This window comes from Falco punctatus (genome assembly GCF_963210335.1).
Source record: "Falco punctatus genome assembly, chromosome: 2".
NCBI classification, from domain to species: Eukaryota; Metazoa; Chordata; class Aves; order Falconiformes; family Falconidae; genus Falco; species Falco punctatus.
The window spans coordinates 5,268,417-5,291,864 of record NC_137581.1 but is presented as its reverse complement, the minus strand read 5'-3'; the positions used below and the strand labels follow the sequence as shown (position 1 = coordinate 5,291,864).

Genomic DNA, 23,448 nt, shown 5'->3' with positions numbered 1-23,448 from the left:
TGACTTGCCTTTGATTTTTATTCTTCTCTTTTGTGCATGCCATCCATGTTCGTAGCCAGCATTGTGTGGAGCTGCTTTCCTCGTTCCAGCAGCAGTCGCCATCCTCCCGTCTGTCTCCCTCAGCTTCAGTTTGTGTGAGGAGTCACTTGCTGTTGGTCTTTCTTCCCTCAGGCACTTCCTCTTCAAACCTGGAGGCACTTCTCCCCTTTTTTGTACGACATCGCCGGGATATCCCTTGACGTCCAGCACTGTGTACTCACCTCCCCCTAGGCCCCTTCCCAGAAGTACCTTCTCTAGGCCTGCCTTTAACCTGAAGAAACCCTATAAGTACTGTAACTGGAAATGCGCTGCTCTGAGTGCCATTGTCATCTCGGTCACGCTGGTGATCCTGCTGGCGTATTTCATAGGTAAGCTTATTTCTGTGGGGTTTTTTTTCTGCTTTTCTTTCATTTGTCTATAAGCCCACCCGTAATGGTAATGTTTGGGAAGCAGAGGGTCAAGATTATGGTACAAATAAGGCCTCTGTTGACTTAAGTGTGGTTGCAGTGCTGTGGTAGGGAGTCTAACACATATCATAGAGCTAGAAGACCTTAGTAGAACACGAGTCATACATTGTGCTCCCTTCGGTGGCATGGACTGTTTATGTTCTGAAGAAGAAAGTATACCTGGAGTGAGATAAACTCGCCAGTTTTTTTCAAAGCAGCCCACTAAAACCGGCATTGAAGTCTGTATTCCAGTCACAGTCACATCCAGGTCTGTGCGAGTTTTCTGCCATTGGCTTTGATGGGACAACATCAGAACTAAGATCCTGATACACAAAAATACATGTTTATTCTGTCTTTTTGTGGTACATCCGCCATTTAACCAACTATATTGAAGACCACAGGGTGACTGGGAGGGTGGAGAAAGACTGGGTTTAGATCATGGTCCAACAGGTCCTTTTTTGAGTAGGAGGAGTTGGGGAAATTTGCTACTTGGGTGTAGAAGTGGATTTTTCTTGAGCTGTGCATGATCTGAATTTCTTTGGTTTATAAATGTTGTCACTGTTCATTGTAAAGAAGCATTCTCAGTGTTTGTTGCAAAAGTAATTGAACTGTTAGAAGTGAAAATTGTGTTTTTCAGCCTGTAAATTTGGGGTGTTACCATTACTTTTTCTTCAGTTAGATTTGATATTTGTGTTATAAATGTCTGTCAAAGGTCCAGTCCTAGACTTCTGTTTTAAACTGTCAGTGGTGCAAGCTCTAGTTGTCAGACACTTAACAGATGTGATCATGGGTAAAAAAAGCCCATTTCTCATGGCACAAATGAGCTTTTTTGATTTGGCTGTGACTTCCTGTACACTAATGATCTATAAAAGGTTGTGGTTAGAATTACAAATCTTAGCCTGGATCGAAAGATTTTTTGCTTTCATTTCACATGAGTATAATTAGCACTACCACAAAGGACTGCTTTTGCTGTGTTCCTTTTATGTACGCTTCTTAAATGACTGATACTTTTCCACTTCTGCCTTGCATCATACTCTGGTCACTTTTATGTCTCCTGTAAGAGGAGCAGGAATGATTAATTAACCAACATTAAATCAGCAGCAGTTTGATGAAATATGCAGTCAATTTTCATCATTTGCTATGTACATTTGGACTCGCCTTTCTCATTTGTCTGGTATTCTCCTTATGCCCTGAACATGGTTCCTTTGGACATTATCTCAGTGTGGCAGAGGAGTATTGTTATAACTCAGAATAGCCGTGCCTGTTAATTCTGACGGAGGAGGTCTGTGCCGTTTGATAGATGGAGAAGAGTTTGGTTTGCCACTTTGTGTTCTCCAACTCAAACCCCTTTGTTTCAGGGTTCTGGAAAGATCGGGCTCCTGTTTTAAAATCACAGTTAATGAACTGAAGAGACAGGTCCATTGAGTGTTCTCCCATCCTTTTTTCTCCATTCAGATGAGTTCTGTGGCATTTGCCAGGCTCCGATGGATGGCTGGCAAGGTGCCAGAAATGCTGATCAGGTTGAACTGCTGTAATTATGGGTCATAATTACTAATTTCTAAAGGAACTATCAATTATTAAAAATCAAATTCGATGGTTCAGTTCAGCATAAACATACTTAGCAAAGATTGTCTGTACCAGACCCAGTGTTCTAATCAACAAGCAAAGAGGCAGATATTTAATTAGATTTTGATGAAAAAATGTGTTTAATTTCAAGTATAATCAATTATTAATTACTGTAATGAGTGACTCTGGCAGGGCTTACTAATTAACTCATTTAAAAATTATGAATAACCTTTTCATTTGTAATTATTTTCTACATCCTGTCAAGTTGCAGATGAGAATTGTATCACCTAAACCAAAAGAAAAAAAATTAATCAGGGAGTCAAAATATTTGTACTTTTACTAAGTTAAGCTGAGACATTTTGAATTCTATAAAAATTACACAGTTCTTAACAGGAATTGGTTCATTCTTTTAAATTACCTGGTCTGTTATTAAAACAAATCACCATTTTTCCTCCAGTTTTTGTTTTTTTCCCTCCCTATATTTGCATAGTTGCATTTTCTTACAGATACCTTTCCTCATGTAAGCAGTGTCTTGCTCTTTTTGATGCCATGGGGACTATTTGAGTGGTAAGATATAACTTAATCATGAGTAAGAAGGTCTAATCTATAGAACAGCTCATGAGTGTTGGGAACTTGGCTATATTCCATCTGCTCTTGTTAGTTAAAACAACCATAGAAATTATCTTTTTAATGACCATTTTCATTTTCCAATGCAAACTGAGGTCACTGGAAAGACTCCCATTTAAGTGAATGGACTTTGGATCGGGTCCCATGGCAGTGGCTTGGCATTTACTCTATTTTTTTATGCACTGGTCGGTTAATGGAAATACTTCAGAGTAATGCCTAGGGATTCAGGATGCTCTTCACAGCATCAGGCAACTCAGAGTCCTCTGAATAAATATTAAAAACAACCCGTTGCTGGCCTTACCTTCCTGTACAAGTGTGTGGAGCTAGCGACATCAAAAGATACATGAGGGAGTCCTGCTATTGGCAATACTTTTTGTGTGACAGATGCTCAGACACAGCTGTGATGGGCAACCATCTGAGGCAGGCAGAGCCACCTGGAAACTGCGAAGCATTGGGTCATATCTGAAGTTCTTTGCTGAAGCTAGTTATTTTTGAAATTCATCTGAAGCACTTGCTAAATCATTTGTTTAAGGCTGAAAGGCAGAGTTTCCATTATTTTATGAAAGTCTTTATGGCATTTAGTAGTCTGAGGTTCATTTATCTTGCTGGGCTTTTTCAAAGGAGAGGAGAAGTAGCATAAATAGAAGTCCATGGAAGCCGAACAGCTGGTATCATGTGTCAACACTGATCACGCTGAAGGTTTTACAGGGCTGAGTCACTGGTCTGGAGAGATAATGACAAACAAAATATAACAGGGTATATTAAACACCAGAAGCTGGTTTTCATTTGAATTAACCAGCTTTTGATTGACTTGTTGCCACCTTTTCAAATATTCAGAGACACACACTAAGGCAGTGGCAACAATGCACGTCAAAGTTTTGTGCACACACAGCTTATGCAAATCTTGTGAGCTCTGCAGAAGCTTGTCTTCTGGGGTGAGAACACCAAAGAGAAAAGCAGTGGCAGATCAGGGCTGTAACATTAAAATGGCAGGAACCACTGAAATGAAAGGCCTCTCTAAGCAGCTTGTAACTGACCTGCAAATTTGCTGTTCCAGGAGGCTGTGAAGAGACACCACTTTAAATTCCCCATTTTAGGACTATCCATTCAATTGACAGCTAAACAAGGAAAATTTTTATGGTTTTTGCTGGGATGTGAAGGGGTCTGTATGCCACGGAGCTCTGCCTGAGACAGCTGATTTATGACAAGATTCTTATGGCAGAGATAATACCACGAGGTGTGTTGATGTCCAGATGCTTTGCCAGCGGAGTTTCTGTACCTGGTAGAGACCAGACCTGTCAGCATGGCACTGTAAAGAATCTCTGACATTGCTCCACTGCCTGGGAGGAAAATTTCTGAGTTTAGAAACAGAAAAGACCTGTTTGATTGTCCTGATCTCCATGCCCAGCAGCTGTTTGGCTAGACCTGTGGAACAGTTTCTAAAAGAATTAGTGATGGAGAATAGTTTCTTTCTTCTGAAACAGAAGGTATTATCCTCTGCCTGATGTAGATTCCAGACTAGATGGAAGTACAATTTGATGTAGTTAGGCACTTGCCATTTTCCTATACTTAAGCATGTGCTGCGGTTATATTGCATCAACAGCAGGAAAGACGAGCATTTGATTTAGATTAAAGTTAGGGCTGGAAAACATATTATGAAGCCTAGACTGGAGTCAAAACTCTCTCTACTTCTCAGGTCTGCATTTGTTTGAACTCCATACAGATGCAGCTTCACTTAAAAGAACAGTGGTGGTTGCTACAGGCAAAACACTTTGACAGTAAAACTGTGTTACAACTATGATTTGTTTATAAAGTGTCTTTCTTTTTATTGTCTAGGCATCACCCTGAAAGCTAACTTCAGCTCAGTTTGTCCACGATTCTTTGATGCTCTGTAATAAACCCAATTGAAAGCAGCTCTCCAAAGCTTTTAGCTAACTAACAAGTCAGCTAGGGGCATCTAGTATACCAATTACCATGGTGTTTACATGCCACTTGAGATCAATAGGAAAAGTTGCTAACGGTTAATTATTAAACTTGAGCTATGTCTATTAATCCTACATTTATACCTTGATATTAAGGTTCTTATTCAAGTTAAAATATAAACCAATTTATTACCCTGCCAACAAGTTCCTTTCGTTCTCTGTTTCAATATTTCTTTTCTGATCCCAGATTAAGTTCTGTTTTGCTACTGTTGCCATTTGTTCTTTTGATTTACAAGGATATTTTTGTGCTTTTTTATTTCCATCTTATCTTAGATAATATGCAGAAACGGGAGTGAAACAATCTGTTCTAGAAAAGCCTTTATGTTATGAAGTCAATCTGTTACCTAAAGAGGAGTTTCGAGGACCTTTCTTGGTTCTTTCACCTCTTCACAAAATTACTGCACACAGTTCACTCAGTAACTTTGAGTCTCATTTACTTGATTTTACACTTAATCTATAAAACTGTCAGATCCAGTCTGAAAGGTGCTATAGTATTATCATTAATGTATTTTACGTACTACAGATGTGTGTGAAACATAACATTTCAGGATACTGGTATAGAGGGGCCATCATCATGACCCAGTACTACCATTTTTATCTTTTATAACAGAACCTGAATATGTCTTTTTTTTTTTCGGTGAAAGCTGGTTCTTACTGTACCAAATGCATGGACAGTCCCTCTCCCTAAGTCATTCGGTTTAAGTGACATCTAGCTCGCTCTTTCATACCCAGTGACATTTGGGGAATACAGGCCTTATTCTTCTCATGCACATGCTCCTCTTAAACTGCAGCAACTCCATTTACTGTAGCACTGGTTTGAATGCAGTCAGAGTTGATGGCATTGGTCCCAGTGTCTGCAACAAGAGCTGGACCAACCCTGGAAATGTCTGCTTGTATTTTAATATATTCCAAATACTGCAGATTGACCTGACTAAAGACAGAAAATACATCAAGACAGATGCTGACCCTTCCATCCAGGTTTGAATGATCTTCTTGTCTTTTTTGTTCTTGAGCTCTGAATTTTGCCCTTGTAAATTATCTCAGGAAAGCTAAGACACACAAATAGTCTCAGCCCCACTGAGAGATACCATCAATGTGAGCTTCCAACTGATTGTTCAAAAGTGCATGGAGTTGCAGGAAACTTTTTGCATTGTTTGTTCCATAGCAGAGAGATGGGAAGATCACAGGGCTTTATGTTAGCCTTAATCACACTTCACTCTTGTTAAGGAACAAGCAAGGGCAGCTGCTGTGTGTAAAGTTTACAAGAGGCTGGTTGAGCAGCACCAAGCTCCGGAAAGCTGCCTGTGGGAATTTGGCAACAGAAACTTTCCCTGGTCAAATCTACAATGGAATAGTGAATCACTCAAATGCCTCAGCCCCAGTCACATTACTGACATCCCCCCATCTTTCTCTCCATGTGCACACACACACAGTGTTGTATAAAACACAGATACATCCCCAAAGTACAGCTCAGTGTAGCTACATTAAGGAATATTACATATACATTTTGCCCAACGTGACCAAGAAAAAGCAGTTGGTTGTTAGTGCAGTACCTGTACACAAGATAGTAATCATCAGAGAAGTGAGAAAGACGCAAAATTAAAACCAGGGTGAGCTATATTCAGTCTTGTATTTCCCCATTTCATTGTCCTTCATTGCAGCCTTAGGTGCATGGTGATATGAATTATAACTCAGATGTTGCTTTCCATTTCCCGCGAAGTCATAAAGAGCTGTTTGTATTATTAGAAGATTGCATGCATTTTTTTTTATTATTATTTTTTTAAATTTGGATTTTGCATTGCATGTTTGGATAGCAGCTACTGTTAGCTTTATAGTTTAGAGTAAAGGAAGTACAAGTGGTTTAATTGCAGCTTTAAGGTGATAAAGGTACAAGATCTCACTTTAAAGCTATTTTTGTGAAGATCAATTCAGTCAGGTGGGTGTTAAAAAACTCACCGTAGAAACTCCATTAAAGAACATTCACTGTTTCGACCTAAATACAATCTGTAACCTGGCACTAAAAGTGTTGGGACAGGAGAAATATCCAATGATGCATATGCTATTGGAAGAGAGACACTGCCAGAAAATGTTACTGGAGGAGAATAGTAGAAGATAATATAAACCCAATAATTTGTTAGAGTTGTCCAATCTGAAGAAGTTGTCCAAACTGAGAAGTATTAAAATTTTGGTATTGCATTTGATGGCAACATGTATTGAACTTGGTGGCAAAATTTCTGCTTTGCAAAGCAGTTAACACTGCATCAGAGTTTACACGGATAAAAAGCCTGGTCAAGTACTGCATCTGCTAGAACTAATTCAGTGTTTATTGGAAGCAGGAAGAAGCAGCAAGTTTCCCATAGTCTTCTTTTTAAAAATTCACTTCTGAATTTTCAGTGTTAAAAGTCATAAACACTATCACATCATCAAATCATACAATCATTTAGGTTGGAAAAGACCTTTGAGATCAAGTCCAAACGTTAACCCAGTATTGCCAAGTCAACCACTAAACCACTTTGCTAACCACCACATCTACGTGTTTTTAACAACCTCCAGGGATGGTGACTCCACCATCTCCCTGGGCAGCCTGTTCCAATGCTTGACCACTCTTTCAGTGAAGAGGTTTTTCCTAATATCCAGCCTAAACCTCCCCCTCTTAGGACACTGAAGGCTAGTAAACTCCAGTGGCTTTACCATTTTCACATAGGTGAGTCATAGACCTACTTTTCCCAACTTACACATGCAAGGATCTCATTAGCCCTTTTTGGCTATAAAAATCACATTAGGATATTGTTATACAGCATCTTCTTGTGCTTACTCTGAAAGTCACCTTGCTAGTGTCCCATTTCATGGGCACAACTTGTGATCCATTATCCTAAGTGTATTGGCTGGCCTTTGACACATTTTGTTTGAACCTTAAGCGCGTTTTGTTTGAATCATTCAAGTTTAGTGGCTGTCCAGCTTTTGTATTTATTTGCTCTGTCATCACTGTATTTGTCACTTGAATAGTCTTTGAGTCATCTGCTTGTTTAGTCATCCATCATTTTACATTTACTTACGTAACATTGATGTAAATGTTCGATAATTTCAGGCCAACTATCAGTTGTTGAATTTCACAAGAAATTTTAACATTTGATGTTTATTCACCAGTGATGATATTTTTAAGGTCTTCAGTTAGTTTTTAAGCACATATATACATTGCTTTTTACCATTGGGAAGTGGTTGTTTCATTAATAGAAAGTCATACCCAATTAAATATTTTAATAAAGTGTAATCTTGTAAAAAAATGAGTAACTGTTACTTAAGAGTTATTTTTCAGAAAAGCAATATTGTTGGCCTGAGTTACCATACATTCACTTTTTTTGCTTTGTCAGTTGAATTCTGTGCTTTGTTTTCCATTATTTTGTCTGTAATATATGTCAGGCTAACTGATCAGAGTGACTTGCATTCTCTTCCCTTCTTAAACATTTGTGCAGCATTAACCCTGTTCTAATCTCTTGGTTGCTTGTTCAGTATTAATCACTGTGTCAGATTCCTCTTCTGCTATCTCATTTACTGGGTTCAAGTTAAATGAGCCTGCAGATTTAAAAATGTTTGTCCTTGAATCGATGTAGTTTAATATAATTCTTTGTTATTAATGGACTGGGAAAAAACTTATTTCCTGTGAAATAATTGCATTATTGTAGTTATTTTCAAAAACCAGAACAAAAATTCTTACTGAACACTTTAGCCTTCAATATAACATTATTAACAATTTCCCCATCTCCGTCAAGCAAATAGTTATATTGTTGCTCAGTTTTAGGTTTCAAGACACTTTAAAAATGTTCTATTGTTCTTTATTTTTTTCAAGCCATGAATTTTTTTTCTTCATGTCCTCAGCTTCCTCAGTTCTCTGCATGGTCATAGATCTATAGAATTGACTTTTTGTTTCCCTATTTTTCTGGGTTTTTTATATATTACTTTTTTATTTCTGCTTATTGTTTTATTTTGACACTGAATTTTGTCAAAGTCTGATCCTCTTTCATCATTGGGGGATCACTGGATGAATGACTTCCAATTAGAAGGCGGCCACCAATATGACTGATTCTTTAACTGTTTGAAAGCAGGTTGAGGCTGTATATCCAGAGGGCTCCATCTGATCTTGGAGTTTGCATCGGTGCGCCATGAAACCAACCCATCAGTCACAGAACATCACAGTTAGCCCTTTAGATTCCTGATCTTTTCTTAAATTTAAGTATCTTCAGTACAAGGAGGGATAAGTTTAATTCCATGTGTTTTTATTAAATGGTAAGATATGGGCTTTCAGCTTTTATAAGCTTTCATCAGTTGCTTTTAGTGAGGTTTTATAGTTGCTATAAGCCCCTAGAAAAGAAAATAACAGCATGATGACACCAAAAGTGCTGGCCTTGCCTTTATGACAGTGGCACAGATGTGCTGCTATAATCTTCATTTCACGGCTTAGATTGACCTTTGCACACAGATGCTGGAAAGGAATCAATTTTACAGTTCTTAATATCCACTGGAAGGAGTTATCCTCAAGTCCATGTTTTTATTTCATACTAATTAGTGTGAAATAACATAATTTAATTGCAGTTTAAGTGTAGACAGAAAGATTTCCTATAATGGGATTTCTTTCAGTGTTTTTAATCACCATACTTTTTTTGTGGGTAACTAGTCATGAGAGTAAGCTCAGTTAGGGATGTCACTGACAGTGAAAAATATTCCTCAGTTATGGTTTAGTGTTTCTCTCCCATCCTTTTCTAGCATAAATTAGAAGATGGTTTCAAAGCCTGATTTACAGCCCAGTAATACATTTCTTTCGGATATGTGCAGCGATGCCTTCTCTATGGTTTTTACCTGTAGTTAAAGTTGAGCTATGTGGTAGATATACATCTCTATAGTGCTAAGTGAAGTGTTGTTGTTAAGTATACTACCTAGGTAACAGACTAGATGACCTGTAAAATAAAGAACAAAAACTCCAATCCACTCTTTCCCTCTTTGTGACAGGATTTCAACACCCCTGTTTATGCTGAAACATAAAAGCTCCAGAAGAACCACTTACACAGTTCACTTTGAGATACCAGAATCTGATGCTCAATAGAGTAGGTAGTTGGAGGTTATTGAATTTGTGTGTTTATATGAAAAAATAATAAACTCTCCCACCATTACCAGCTTTTTCTGTCTTCCACTTCGATTTTATCATGCCTTAACTTCCAAGCCTGTCCTTATTGCAGTCAGAAGCTTTTGCCTAGAAAGATGATGAGAACAGCATATGTTAGCTGTTTTCAAATATGGTAGCACATAACACAGCAGCAGCATTGCACCTTGCTTGCTTAGTACGACTGTAGCATCACTTCATTATGCAAACAGACTCTTTAAAAAGCAAAGCAGAACAAGGCAGTCAGTATAGAATCATAGAATCATTTAGGTTGGAAAAGACCTTTAAGATCATCAAGGCCAACAGCTAATGAGATGAGTGGAGATGATGGCTACACTTACACCAAGTATTTCAGAAGAAATTCTAATTGGACTATCAGTGGAGCAGAATCTTGTTTAATTATGGCAGAAATTATAATGAAATTGAGGATCGAAAGGGCTTTCTGTGTTTTTTGGTGAAAAAAAGTCCCACAATCTCAGCATAATGATATTCCAAACAGCACCAATTCAAGTGGTCAATAACAGCTTATTTGTATTAGTATGTCTTCTCCAGCCAAGCTGGATCATGGGCTAATCCAGGTTTTGAAATGTTTGAATTTGAAATTCTGGGTGTGTCTGGTCCAGGTGGGTGCATTTCTGTACTGTTAAACTCTTAGGGATGGTCACACCCAAACTATCTATTGAGAATGATCTCTGGTTCTTGCTAGCTGAACTGTGCACAGGAATTCAGAAGGTATTGGCTGACTAGAGCCAAAATCATGGTAGAGTCCCTTCTAACAAATAAATGGTATAAACTATCAAGTTACACTGCTCGGTACTGTTTAATTCACGACTATCAACGTAGTCTTTGGGGATAAAGGGACAAGGCCATGTACTGTGTCCCTGAGCAAACATTTTGATAATTCTTATTTAACAATCAAACAAAATTATCACAGCCTAAGTAATCGCAAGTGAACATATCCTAAATAGTCCTGTGAGAGTAGGGGTCTGGTTCCCTTGCGGCCAATGTCATCATTCACTTGCAAAACTTTGCTGCTGGACCTACTGTTAGTTTATATTCGTGTTGCAGAAGCATGGAGGTAATGGAGAATCGTGACACCTCTTTTCTATTAGGAAGAGCAAACAATAGTGTGTGCTTTATCATTTCCCTGATCCACCCAGAGCTGGCTGCCACAAAGCTAGGAAATCTGAGCTCACACATGCTCAGTAGGGACCTGTTTGGAGTGCAGTAGCAAAATTGTCTGTACTGAGTGTATTCCTTCCCTTTCCAACCCCCTCCTACTGCTACCAAGCAGGCTGCACATATGGCATCCCTAGAAAGCAATTGAACATGCTACAATGCTGGAGTTGCCAGGGTTGAGTGGCAATTTCTGTGCAATTGTTCTGCACAGCATTGGACCAGTGGAAAAAAAATAGCCCGTGATGAGGGAATTAAAGGCTATTACAGAGTATATATGCATACAGGGGCTGATCTAAAATCACACAAGCAATCTTAATTCTGTTCTTTGCTCACTTTTGAGTGCTTGACTTGGTGAACTTTGAGTTTCTTTAGCAAATTATTTTTTTAGGTGTAATTAGATATAAGGATGGCTGTGGGTTTTTAAGAGAATGCTGTGGGTTGCACTTGCCAGCACTTGCCTTAATCTATGTGCTGGATTTAGTTCTAAGTCCAAGGGAACAAATCATCAGGTTGTGTGAAGTTTCGTTATTGAGAGAGCTTTTCACACTGATCTGAACCATTCACATAGATTTATAGTACCTGAAAATACTGTTCTGGATTTTTCCCATGGTCTCTGGACAGAAAAAAAAATTCTTGTGTCATTAGTTGTGCCATGTCACCCACTTTATCAGCTTTCCCAGCCTGTACATTTGTATCCATTTGCTGAGCTTTTGTAAAGGCAAAAAAAAAAAAAAAAAAGGAATTTTTCCCTTTCCAAATGACCTGATGGAACAATCTTTGTTTTTCAAGTTTATGTAAAGAAAAATTAGAAAATAAATTAAAACATTCTTAGCCTGCTTTAAACATACCTGTGCATTTGTTGTCCAAAGCAGTCAAAACAATGAGATGCTCCTGAATAGATATGCACATTAAATTTTTTCAGATCTCTTCAAAAAGTCATCAAGCTGACAGGATTCTGCTTTAGAGCTCAGTTTTCATGGTGCTGATGAGCACTCTGGCCCTGATCTACAAAATGTGTAAATTCGTACTGGATTTGAAGCACCTCCATCACACTCTTGAAGTCACTAGATTTACTCAGGCTAAGTAAAGCTGAAATTAAACCCGTGCTTTGGACATCAAGGGATTTCGAGATTGTCATTTTGTTAATTTTTTCTTGCATCAACTAGCACAGCCCAACTGGGGCTCTGGTGCTATTAGAATGTGCATGGTGACTAATAACATTAATGCAGTTTTCAGCTGATTTTAGGATTAAACCACAAGCAGCACTCTCAAATCATTTCCTTGCCTTTATAATAAAATCATGTTCGTGTTCAGAAGGATAGATGAGCAGATAGCCATCTGAGAGATCAGCTCATGCATCAAATTCTACAACAATATTTATATCTTAACCCTTAAAGTGGCATACTAGATTTAAAGTCTGATCTCACATCTATTGTGCTGAGGTGATAGAAGACAGGTATTTTTTTGTGACTTTTACACAGCTAACTGTATTTTTTAGATTTAAGCAACCTGTTATATTAATTTGAGAAAGCGCATTTCCTGATAATATCTGGTAGAGATAATAAGGAAGGAAGCATGTGAGAGGTTGTTCATTTACCTATGTAAATTACACCCTTTTTAATTAGGGTCTCACAGTTTGTATGTGTATAATGAAACAGAATTTGTAAAATTATACTGTCCACAACAGGATAGCCCAGAATTTTAGTAATTGCAAAGCAAGGTAGGAAGCCCTCCGGTAGGGCTACCTGTCCTCATTTCTCTAATTGAAGTGAGTACCGCAATGGGAAAACCATTATTTCTAATATTATATACACAAATTAAAACTCCATTTAGAGGTACAGTGGGACCATCTTGTAATTGACTTTGATCTTGGAGAAATATCTCAGTAATATTTACAGTAATATGGTCTCTGCCAGAAGGGGTATCTAGAAGGGAAAATACTGTTTAGCTGAGAAAGGCCTGAGCATGTGTAACACCAAATTTACTGGATCTGTGGGGGCTGAAATAAAATTCTTCAGTGCAGTAAGCTGCCTAATAGCGGCAAAGTGTTGCTGAGGTCCATCTTTCAGCTTTTTATTCTGCTTTCACAATGGTGTAGATGGTGAGGAAATTACAGATTGTATGTAAGCAGACAGCTCCTTGGATAAGCCGTACATCTTGTATGTCTATTTCTTTCTGCAGGTTGACGCTTTAAAAAATCCTCCTAAAAATACCCCTAAAATATTTAAATATTCACATTTAAAACTGCATTTTCCCTTTCCTGCAGGAAATGACAATCGTCCAGCAAGCTACTATAGCACTGGAGGGGCCAGTGGTCATCTATTAGTGGTTTGAATGGACAGACAATCACTTCAAAGTCTTTGATCCCCAGAGGTAATTAGGAAGACATTGAATAGGAAGTGCTGACTCTTTGCATTGAACAAACATTGAGTTTAACTGCTTCATTTTATAACATGTCTTTCTAGTCACTTCCGTGAAGGTTTCAAAGAAATGTGGTGCTTTAGCTGGAAGCTTTTTTTCTTCCCTATTAAGAGCAATTGGGAACTAAATTAAAACATAAAGTGTTCTCCTAAGAAGGAACTAATGCTATTTGGTAGACCATCTGCTTCTGTCTTGGAAATCTTTGATACAGCTCTTCAGTCAGGAGAGGTCAAGGAATAGCTGGTTTGTGACCAGTCAAAGCAAGTAAATGCATTTGCAGCCAGGACATCAGGTGATTACCACAATACTTTGTTTTCCAGAGAGGCAGTTCCCACTTTGGTGGCAAAATTTTAAGAGGCAGGAAGCTCTCCGTCATTTGCACGCCTCCTTTGCACATGGTAATTCTGATTGAGGGAAGGAGGAAACCTGAATTATCTCTGAAGGAACCACTTCTGGTACTTGCATAGTTTGAGCTCTGAACGTGGGGGAATGGTCAGGCAGCAGGCAGGGTCCCAGGTATTACTGGATGTATCCCATAGCATGTATCTATACTGAGCTAGCTGTGAAAGCACCTACCGCTTAGTAGACATTTGGGGTCCTAAAAAAACCCACAAACAAATACAACACAGCTATCTTTCTGTTTTTTATCACCTAAATCCTTTGTCCTAATCCCTTCACCCAGGGAAGGATATGGATTCTCCAGTTCTCAGTATGAAGTACTTGCAGCCCAGCCCAGCAGAGTGTCTTTATCTTCATCTCCAGTCTGTGAAGAAGGCTTGTAAACCATTTTTTCTCATTGAAGGTGGCTTACTGAGCAGTCAGGAATGGGAGCAAATGGGGAATTTATAATAGTGAGCATTACCCTAAAAGTTCCTCCTTATGCCTTCTTTTTTTTTATTAACTATTGTCTTGTGTCAAATCAGCAGGCCAGGAAGCAGAGCCATGGGACCTCCCAACCGCAATCTGAGAGTCTTCACTTAAAGAACATGTAAACCAAGCTGCCTTTAGGGCTCCATTCCTTTGTGACCTAGAAATTTGACTTTTCTAACTGCATAGCAGCCCCAGTCCAGCTGGGTTGTGGAGAGTTCTGTGTGCAGGTTTCGCTGTTCCAGCACGGCTGTAGTCCCATCCTGGTGTGGAAGCTCGCATTCATTCAGGCAGAGGATGATTTCTGAAGTCGGGTTTCCCATTCCTTGAGTAAGAGCTGTAATCCACAGAAGGAAAGCATTTATGCATAGGAAGTGATCTCAGACACTAGAAATGACACAGAGTGCTGTGCAGAGTTTTTGATTGCAAGGTAACTGCCAAAGTCCATGCAAGAACTGGCCTTGCAGGATCCCCTCTCTCCTTGCCCCATGGTAGCTGGCTCAGGGACCTGGGTATGTATATAGGGGTGATGTGAATTTGTGATGTTATGAACCATTGGGGTCTTTAGTCAGGATCCTAGATTTCCATTCCAAACCTGAGAACGTCTTAGGTACTTGAATATTAAATAACTGCAACACTCAAAGTGTCCCATCCCCTTATATGAACAACGAGATCTGTCTGCCTCAGGACTTGACCTTACAAACAAGGAGAGCAAGTACACTGCACTGCATCTGGGCTTACTGCTTTTTTAACTCTTTTGACACCAGTAGGGACATAGAGCCACTTCAGTCCTCAGCTCTTGCTGTGTTGGGATGTTCCACCATGCTGGGACATGGAAGCCTTGTCCAGCACTGAAATGAAACAGTAATGTAAGAGAAAAACAAACTGATTGATTTCTTTTTTTAATGTTTGTTTTACTGTTTCTATCCTCCTTAAGCTTGCGTGCCTCTTCCTTCCTTTATTGAAGATTGACAAACCAGTCATTATTTCATGCTGAAAAGCTCCTTTTGATCACACTGAATGTCACAAAAATATGATTAATTCTGCAACAGTCAATTCTCACACTTCCTCAGAAATCATACGATTTCACTGTAGAGAGAGACAGTTATCCAGATAATTACAGTCAAGTTTATTCCAGAGACGGGAGTGAAAGCAATACATTTACTTGAGTCAAAATTAGCCCTGAGTAATTCAGTGGTGAAATTTAGGGTTTTTTCAATTAGGAGAAAAAGCAAACCTCAGGTCTCATTTGAGAGAGTGTGTTATTGTAAACCTGACTGTCGTACCTAAAGGTTAAAGAGGAATATGTAACCACCACATATCTTACACCACAAAAAGAGGGGAGAGCAAAGAAACAAGTTTTATAAGTGTCTTCTGAACCGCTGACTGAGCTCCAGCTGTTTTTCGAAGTCCCTTTTACTTTTTTTCTTAGCTTTTCTTTGCTCTTTCCTAAGCTGCTCATTTTTTCTGTTTCCTTCTGTATTTTTCTCATCTTCCTCCCCATTCTTTTTTGTTTCTATTCTTGTTCATTATGGCATCAGTGCCTCGGCAGCTGTTCCTTCTCACGCTGTTCCCATTTTGTCCTTTGCCCCATGCTGCACTGCAGGGGCTTTGGAAAACTGTTCTCCCTACCAGGAGTGGTCCTTTGTCTTATGTTGGCTTTGGCTTTGCTATTACCAGTGCAGTGAGCTGCTTGTAGAAACTAGTGGAGTAGTGGAGCCAAACTCTTCTCCAGATCGACCCAGTATTAGTAAAGCTGAGCTGAGGAGGGTGGGGTGGCTGTGTGGAGAAGCCTGGCATTCCCAAAGCTTGTGCACTCCTCTGTGTTACTTAAGCAAAATATACTGACTTTCTTATATAAAAATGGATTCAAAATATGAAGCATTATTGGTGCAAAGAGACTGGCTAGATTTTTCAAATGAGAAGCCCAAAAGACTTTCTGTCTTGCCTGCATGCCATTTACTCTCTGTGCTTGCTGTAAATCCAGGTTGTGTACCACGCTTATGGTGGTGATGATTAACTTGTTTTGTTGAGCTTCCATTCTAAGAAACTCTTTATTCATTGTTCAGGGCAAGATCAGTTGTTAGCTGTAAAACAGTTGTTATTTTATTCATTCCTTAGCTTCTCTAGGAGCTTTGCCTAGGGGAGGTATCACCAGGCCAGCAGCAGTACCTGCAGGACTTAGCTCTGAGAGGACAGGCAAGGCAGCAGCAGCAGAGCCTGTGAACCACTGTGAGAATGCATTTAATGAACACTATCGAAGCAGCTGGTGGCTTCACCCATAGCCTTAGTTTCAAACATCTCAGTTGATTGGTTTGGTTATTTATTGCGCTTAGCTTGCTGCTTTGGGCAACGCAACAAGCTAATAAAGGACCAGCAGTGTGTTTTTCACTTTTTTGCTGACTGATGCAGTTTCTGGGGGTCTCATATGCTTCAGTAAGCATGCCTTGTCTTTTCTTCTCCCTGTGATCTATCACAATCATCTGCCTCTCTCTGCTAACTCCTTCGCTCCATCAACCTGTCCCAAGACATGTCCATTTTGTTGACCATGTGAAAGATTATCTTGCTTTGTTCTTTTTCATCCTTAATGCTGTAACAGTTTCTTTCTTCTCTGCTCCGCTGAGTAAGTTGGTTTGACTCCAGTGTTTTGCTGTGTCATAAGCAAGGGCGATAATACAAAGATACCCAAAAGCCTGGGTCTCTTCAAAACAAACTTGGAAACAATGTTTCTCTTTAATTGGCTTAGTAGCATCAGCTAATGTTGCTTATGGCCTCCACAGACAGCTATGGGGTAGGAATAATGCAATACAGAAAGAAATAATGTGTTAAAACCTAAAAGATCATGATCCTGCATACTTGGTACCACCAGTATGGACTTTGATTTATTTGGATGGTTAAATAGTTCAAATGATACTAAATTGTTTGTAAATTTGCTTTGCTAAGTGAATCTGAGTCCCACAAATGAATAGCCACATTACCCTGCCATGGCTGAAATGCTGAACTCAGCAAAGTAATGAAACCCTGGAAGGACTGGAGTTCAGTATCCTTCTTTTCCCCACCAAGAAGGCAGCCAGAGGTGACTTAGGACTGAGGATAAGGTGGTTTATTCTGTCACAGAAAATTCCATTACTCACTCAGCAAGTTTCAGGGCACTTTTTGCTAGCACTTAGCTACAGTTAAAAGGTTGTGCAAGTCAAAGATTTTATGTCAAAACATGGGCATAATGGGCCAGAAGCCCCAGATACCATTATATCATCTAAGTTGTTGGTGCTCAAACAGCCCAGAGAGGACACATGCAGGGTTTCCCCTAAGTATTGTTTCCATTCCAAGAGAAGGCAGACAAAAGAGTTTTATTAGCCATGGGAAATATAACCAAAGCTGCTGCAGAGAGCATGTCATGAGGCTTCCTAGGCAGTGAAAGCTACATGGTATTTTACAAAAGGGTACAGTTTAATGATTGTTAATTGCAGTGTGCTCTTTCAATACATGGGGAGCCTTCAATACCTCAATATCAACAGAGCATCATGTTGGGGAGGGAGAGGGCGAAGGACAAGGGGGCTTTTAGGAGGGCATTTTCTCTTTGTGAGCCACATCTGGCATCTAGCTGAGCAGAGGGGGAAAAAAAAGCCAAAGAAAATGTCAACAGTGGGTTCCATTGACCTGGAGACTGAGAATGTCAGGAATCTCAAACTACTTTTACAGCTTCACTTTGCTTTGAGGAACATTAACACTTCAAAGTATATGGTTGTGCCTCCAATCCATGGTTCCAGGGTTCTTCCATGATTATGGTTGACTTTTCCCCCCCTCTCCCCCACAAGAAAAAAATTTGCATCAATTTAGCATGGAACAAGATTGATTTGTGCCTGCCCTAAAACCTGTAAACTGTGTGCAACAACAGTTTTACACATCCCACTGAGATGCGGAGACCCAAACCATCCGCTGTTGTTACTACTTGACTGTTTAGCGTGAGTATGGCAGTTAGGGGGAGCGAGGAGAAGAATGCATTTTCCATCAGCTTGACAATCAGAAACTATTGATATTTGGAAGACAGTAATGATAAACACTTAATCAGGTGATTTCCTAATAACATACCTGCTATCAGAGTGTCTTTCCAAAGTAAGTTAGACTCCTTGTTATGGTTTTAGGAAGGCTTTTGTGGTTATTACCTACCTGCAGCAAAAATCGCATGATGGCTCTTTGCCTTATGGGTGGGAATATTTATAGGCTTTTATTTTGTGCTTAGAAACGTCAGATCAGAAACCCTGATAGAGCAATAGCTCCAGTCTTTTGCATTGCGTGTTCTGGATTCTTTTAAAGCCACTTAGTAATCAAAATGTCTTTAAAATAATTCCATCTTTCTCAGATTCTTGTGCTTTTGTATGCATGATGTACACAGATCTCGTTCTCGAGGGTTGTTATTAGAGACCTTCTCCCAGCCTTTCAGTACTTAAAGGGGTCTTATAAGAAAGATGGAGCGAGACTTTTTACCAGGCATGTAATGACAGGACAAGGACTAATGGTTTTAAATTAAAACAGGGTAGATTTAGATTTCATATATGGAATTCTTTATGGTGAAGGTGGTGGAACATTGGATCAGGTTGCCCAGAGAATCTGTGGATGCCCCATCCTGGGAAGTGTTCAAGGCCATGTTGGACAGGGGTTTGAGTAACCTGGTCTACTGGAGGGTGTCCTTGCCCATGGCAGGAGGGTTGGAACTAGGTGATCTTTAAGGTCCCTTCCAACCCCAAAAATTTCATGTTCCTTTGGGTCTATGATCTATGTGATTATGGGTTCAATGTACACAGAAAGTCTTTTGCTTTAGAGAAAATCTATTGACCAAAGACAAATTTTAACATATTGATGCAAGCCTTTTATCTCTGTGTGCTAACACAGTATCTGTTACAGATAATTCTGTCATATTTTTTGTGTTGGGACACTGTAAGACACTTGGCAAATGTTTAGAAATTAGTTGTAACATGGGATAGTTGATTCACTTGCTCAAAGGGACGGATAATATGCAAAAAAGCTGTACCAATTCCAGCTTACACTGAAGCAAAATGTTCCCTTCATAAGTCATTTCCTCCCAGGTGTTTTTAAATGTGTTTTATGTGCATGGAAGAATTGCTGATAGCTTTTCCACCACGCCCAAAACAATGCTGAGTTTTTCACTTTCATTTTCTTGTAGTAAATAATGATCTACAAGCAACAAGTGCCTCCTAAGGACAGGAGGTGAAACAATGTCCTTTCAGGGAAATAATGGCTTTCAATGTGTTCCTAAGAACGTGTGTGGCAGTTAGACTGTGATATCCAAAGGACAGTACAAGTGGAATGGTGTAGTGAAAAAAACCACCAGACACTGGCTCAATTTCTGCCTGTACCAGTGATGCTCAGTATAAGCTCATGCAAGTCATTGTAATGTGAAGACATCTGGCAGATGGAGTTGGATTTAAGCACTTCAGGCCAGCAGACCTACTTGCTCTCTAGGATTGGCTGAGTGTGGAGGAGCAAACGGTATAGTTTTCATTCTGCTTGGAACTACAAGCATCCATGTGGTTAAACATGGGAACTTGCACGCTCAGAGCACCTAAGCCCCTGAGCTCTGTAACAGGTCAGCAGCACCTGGGTAACGCTCTGGTCCATGGAGAGCCCTGGATGGCATTCTCAGGCAGCATCCAGTACTGAGCTTAACACAAAAACTGCTGGTGGAGGAGCGCTTGAAATGCCTGTTAGGGTTTGTGAACCTGTGAGCACAAAGTTAAGTGAATTAACACACAATCACATTTTAATGCCCAAACAAGTGAACTGAGTCAGTCCTTTAATCTGCTGTAGTTCTCTTTTTCCTTTTTGTGAAGTAGAAATAGATTCCTACCTGATGAGGTTTTATAAGGTTAATAGCTATGAAGTGCCCAGGCACTCTGATGATGAGGGCCCTATAAACACAAAGATTTTATGCAAGCATAGCAATTCCAAATGCTTGATGCAAATTCCTTGCTCCCAGTCTGATCTCCTTTCTTGCCTTGCAGTTTCTATGCCGAGTAGATATACTTCTGACAGGTGAAAATGCTGGCTCCTTTGCCTAATCTATGCTGCTTGAATTGCCAGTTGTGTTGGTGGCATTCCTTATTGGTATGTGTACCTGTATAAAAATGTTTGACTTTTCAACAGGTCCTCAGGAGACCTTCCTTGCTCTTTGGGAGTTTTAAGAGGGTATTTTGTTTCTTAATGGTGAAGACTTTGTTAACAAACACAGTCCCCTCTTACATGGTAAAAGGAGAATTTTGTTCTTGTGTTTTGTGATGCTGTAGTAGTGAAAAGACAAGGTTATTCATGTTAGTAAATGATAGATGACCTAATTGAGACTGAAGTGGAAAAAATAACGGATTTTGCTAAATTGCCTAGACATACTGGTTTTTTTCAGCACTACTCAGATTACTTTTCAGTCCTCTTGAGAATATTGTTCCTGATGCACAGGTTTGAAATAAACTAGCCACTTGTCCCTAACAGTGTTTGCCAAGGTCAGATGTTATCTTTGTGAATAAAATGAGAACTATAGGCAATGGAAATGCTCTGTTTCTTTATGGGTTTTGTTTATGTTAAATGGCTGTGATGCTAGTGCCATTGTACAGTATCTTGAGAAAATTACAGTGTAAAATATCAAGGCGTTCCCTTAAAAAAGAAATGTCATTCCAAGTGTAGCAAATATCAGATTATTTAGCTGTGTAGAGCCTCAAGCTAAACTGGATACTGATTGAGTATGAAATGTTTGTGTTGGGGACAGAAGAACCAATATGGGAAGCCACATTCTTTTGCTTTATATTTTCAAGGGGCATGTATTAGTTGTATAAGCATATGATTTTCCATCGTCTTTATACATGTGTTTGCTTTTTAAGTATTCTGTCTTGTTCCTTAACTTCACTTGTCTTTATGTAATGCCTTGAAATAGATTCACATGTGCACTGAATGATTTTGCATGGCCCAGAAACCTACAGAGAACTATACCCTGATATCACACAAATCTAAAAGGTGCTGCTTGTTTTCAAATCTTGAGGATGTATCTTTGGTCTGAATACAAGAAGATGAGTTGCACTAAGAAGTGCTCAGTCATAGTTGCTTGGATTTGTGGTGCTGAGCACAAAGACATATGTGCAAGATCTGTCTTAAATTACCTCAGTTTTCTACTTGGTCTTATTCAGGAAAAAGTGTCAGAGATGTCTGTAAGAGCTTCTGTGTTTAATTGGTGGTTAAAAAAAAAAGAAAAGAAAAGAAAAAGAACCTATATAATACGCTATGAATACATCAAAACAAACCAGAGTGCAACTTTCTGGGATTTATTGGTATGTTGATAAATAATACTCCTAGCATTTCTGTGTTCACTGCATTGTCACCCCAGCCTTGGGAGATTCTGAAGCACTGTGCCTGGTTATTCTCGCACACAGGCCATGAGTCAGGAGCGGTTCTACTGAAAGAAGCAGAGTGGATTGGTACAGGTGATCTAAAATGAGTTTAAGTGGGTGGAAAGACATAGGGAGTTGGTATGGTAGAAACAGCAGGGGCTGTCTAATTAAATTAATCTCATTCTTGTCCTAAAGCAATGACCTCTAATAAGGCAGTGGAGCAAGGGCTTTAGACAGTGCCCCTGTAGTTCTGAAACTCTCCCAAACAGAAAAAAGATGACTTTTCTCATTGCTCACCACAGCCATGCACCTGTTTGGCCTAAACTGGCACCTGCAGCCGATGGAAGGGCAGATGTATGAAATCACGGAAGACACAGCCAGCAGTTGGCCAGTGCCAACGGACGTCTCCTTATATCCTTCGGGGGGCACAGGGTTAGAGTTACCTGACAGGAAAGGCAAAGGAACCAGTGAAGGTATGGTTGGTGTGTGTCCGTGTTGTGAGTCTTCTGTCTGCCTCTGAACTCCAGCCATCCAATCTCATATTCCATTACCCTCAATGCTGCCATCACCAGGTGCTTTTTCCAGTCTTTCACGTCTAGAACTAGTAGTACTCAGTCTTGTTTCTGTATGTTTCTAAGTTTCATACCCTTCTGATGTCCACTAATGTGATAAAACTGTGTGCAACCTTCACCACACATCTAAGGCATTCTCAAGGTGGAACCATCTGCACCGTATCTCACAGGCTACAGAAGGCCACCGTGAAAACCTTGCCTCGAGTGGCTGTTTCCATGAGAAGAAATTATGTCTTGAAAATGGAATGATTCCTGGAGCACTGGATCAAGCTTTCTCTACAACAGTACAAAAATATTTGAGCTTGCCTATTCATTGCCACCTAGTACCAAATGTTTTGAAGACCAAAATACTATGAGCTATTACACTGTGAGTTTTGGCACTCCAGGGTTGGACATCTCTTTGCAAAAGTAGCCAGATAAAAGGCCTGGTCTACACAAAGTATCACAATGTCGACACCTTGCAATTTTAACTGAAATTAGAAGCAACTGATGGGTCATGAAGTTAGCAGTGCCCTATCCAGCAGCTCTCCATCTTCCTGTGCTTTGCATAAAGACAGCATTGCAAAAGTACCTGTAAGCTCTGCAAAGGAGAGCTGGTTTATCCCTTCCAAGACGTAGCTGGAGAAATGAGAAATTCAAATTTTCAGAAAGCTCTTTTGTTTGCATGTCGAGTTTCTTTATACAAGGTTAACAGATCCCAGTAAAAATGAAGTCATTGGCTATTTTTGGTAGTTATTGTAGGGGAAGAAGTTTTGTGGGTAGGAGATAAGAAGTATGCTACTGTTCTGGCAACTCATTGAAGTAGAAGTTTCCACAGAGTTCCCTAGACTTTGGCTGAGAGCCTATGTTTACATGTTTAATTTAAATTAATTGTAGTATTTATTTCTTTAGGAGCTTATCTGTCTTTATTAGTCCAAATAAAGGCCATAATTATATGTGTTCCTTAAAACAGTGTATTTACTAGCAACTGATGGTTGACATCAAGTTGCTACAAGGAAAAAAATCAGCTGGGTTATTCTCAGCAAACGTTACTAGACACTACAGCAGGCTGCAGGTACCCCTGCTGCTGTATTCAAAAATACTTCACGACAGATCCTGTCTTTTTTCCCTCTAACTTGCCATATGTTTCATTTTTGAAAGGTCTAGTTTTGATCTGTCCGTTTCCTTTTAAAAGTCAAAATGAAAACAAATGGATGTATC

At 39.5% G+C, this 23,448-nt stretch overlaps 1 protein-coding gene across 10 annotated transcripts in view; it reads left to right on the top strand.

The window, feature by feature from the left end:
• Positions 1-23,448, top strand: part of TENM4 (teneurin transmembrane protein 4) — a 762,970-nt gene that overhangs the window by 555,936 nt on the left and 183,586 nt on the right. For all 10 annotated transcript variants that reach the window (XM_080374860.1, XM_080374862.1, XM_080374861.1 and 7 more), the window contains 2 exons: positions 172-407; positions 21,979-22,149. In XM_080374860.1, the coding sequence (XP_080230986.1) occupies positions 172-407; positions 21,979-22,149 (407 nt within the window). The remainder of the gene's footprint in view (positions 1-171; positions 408-21,978; positions 22,150-23,448) is intronic.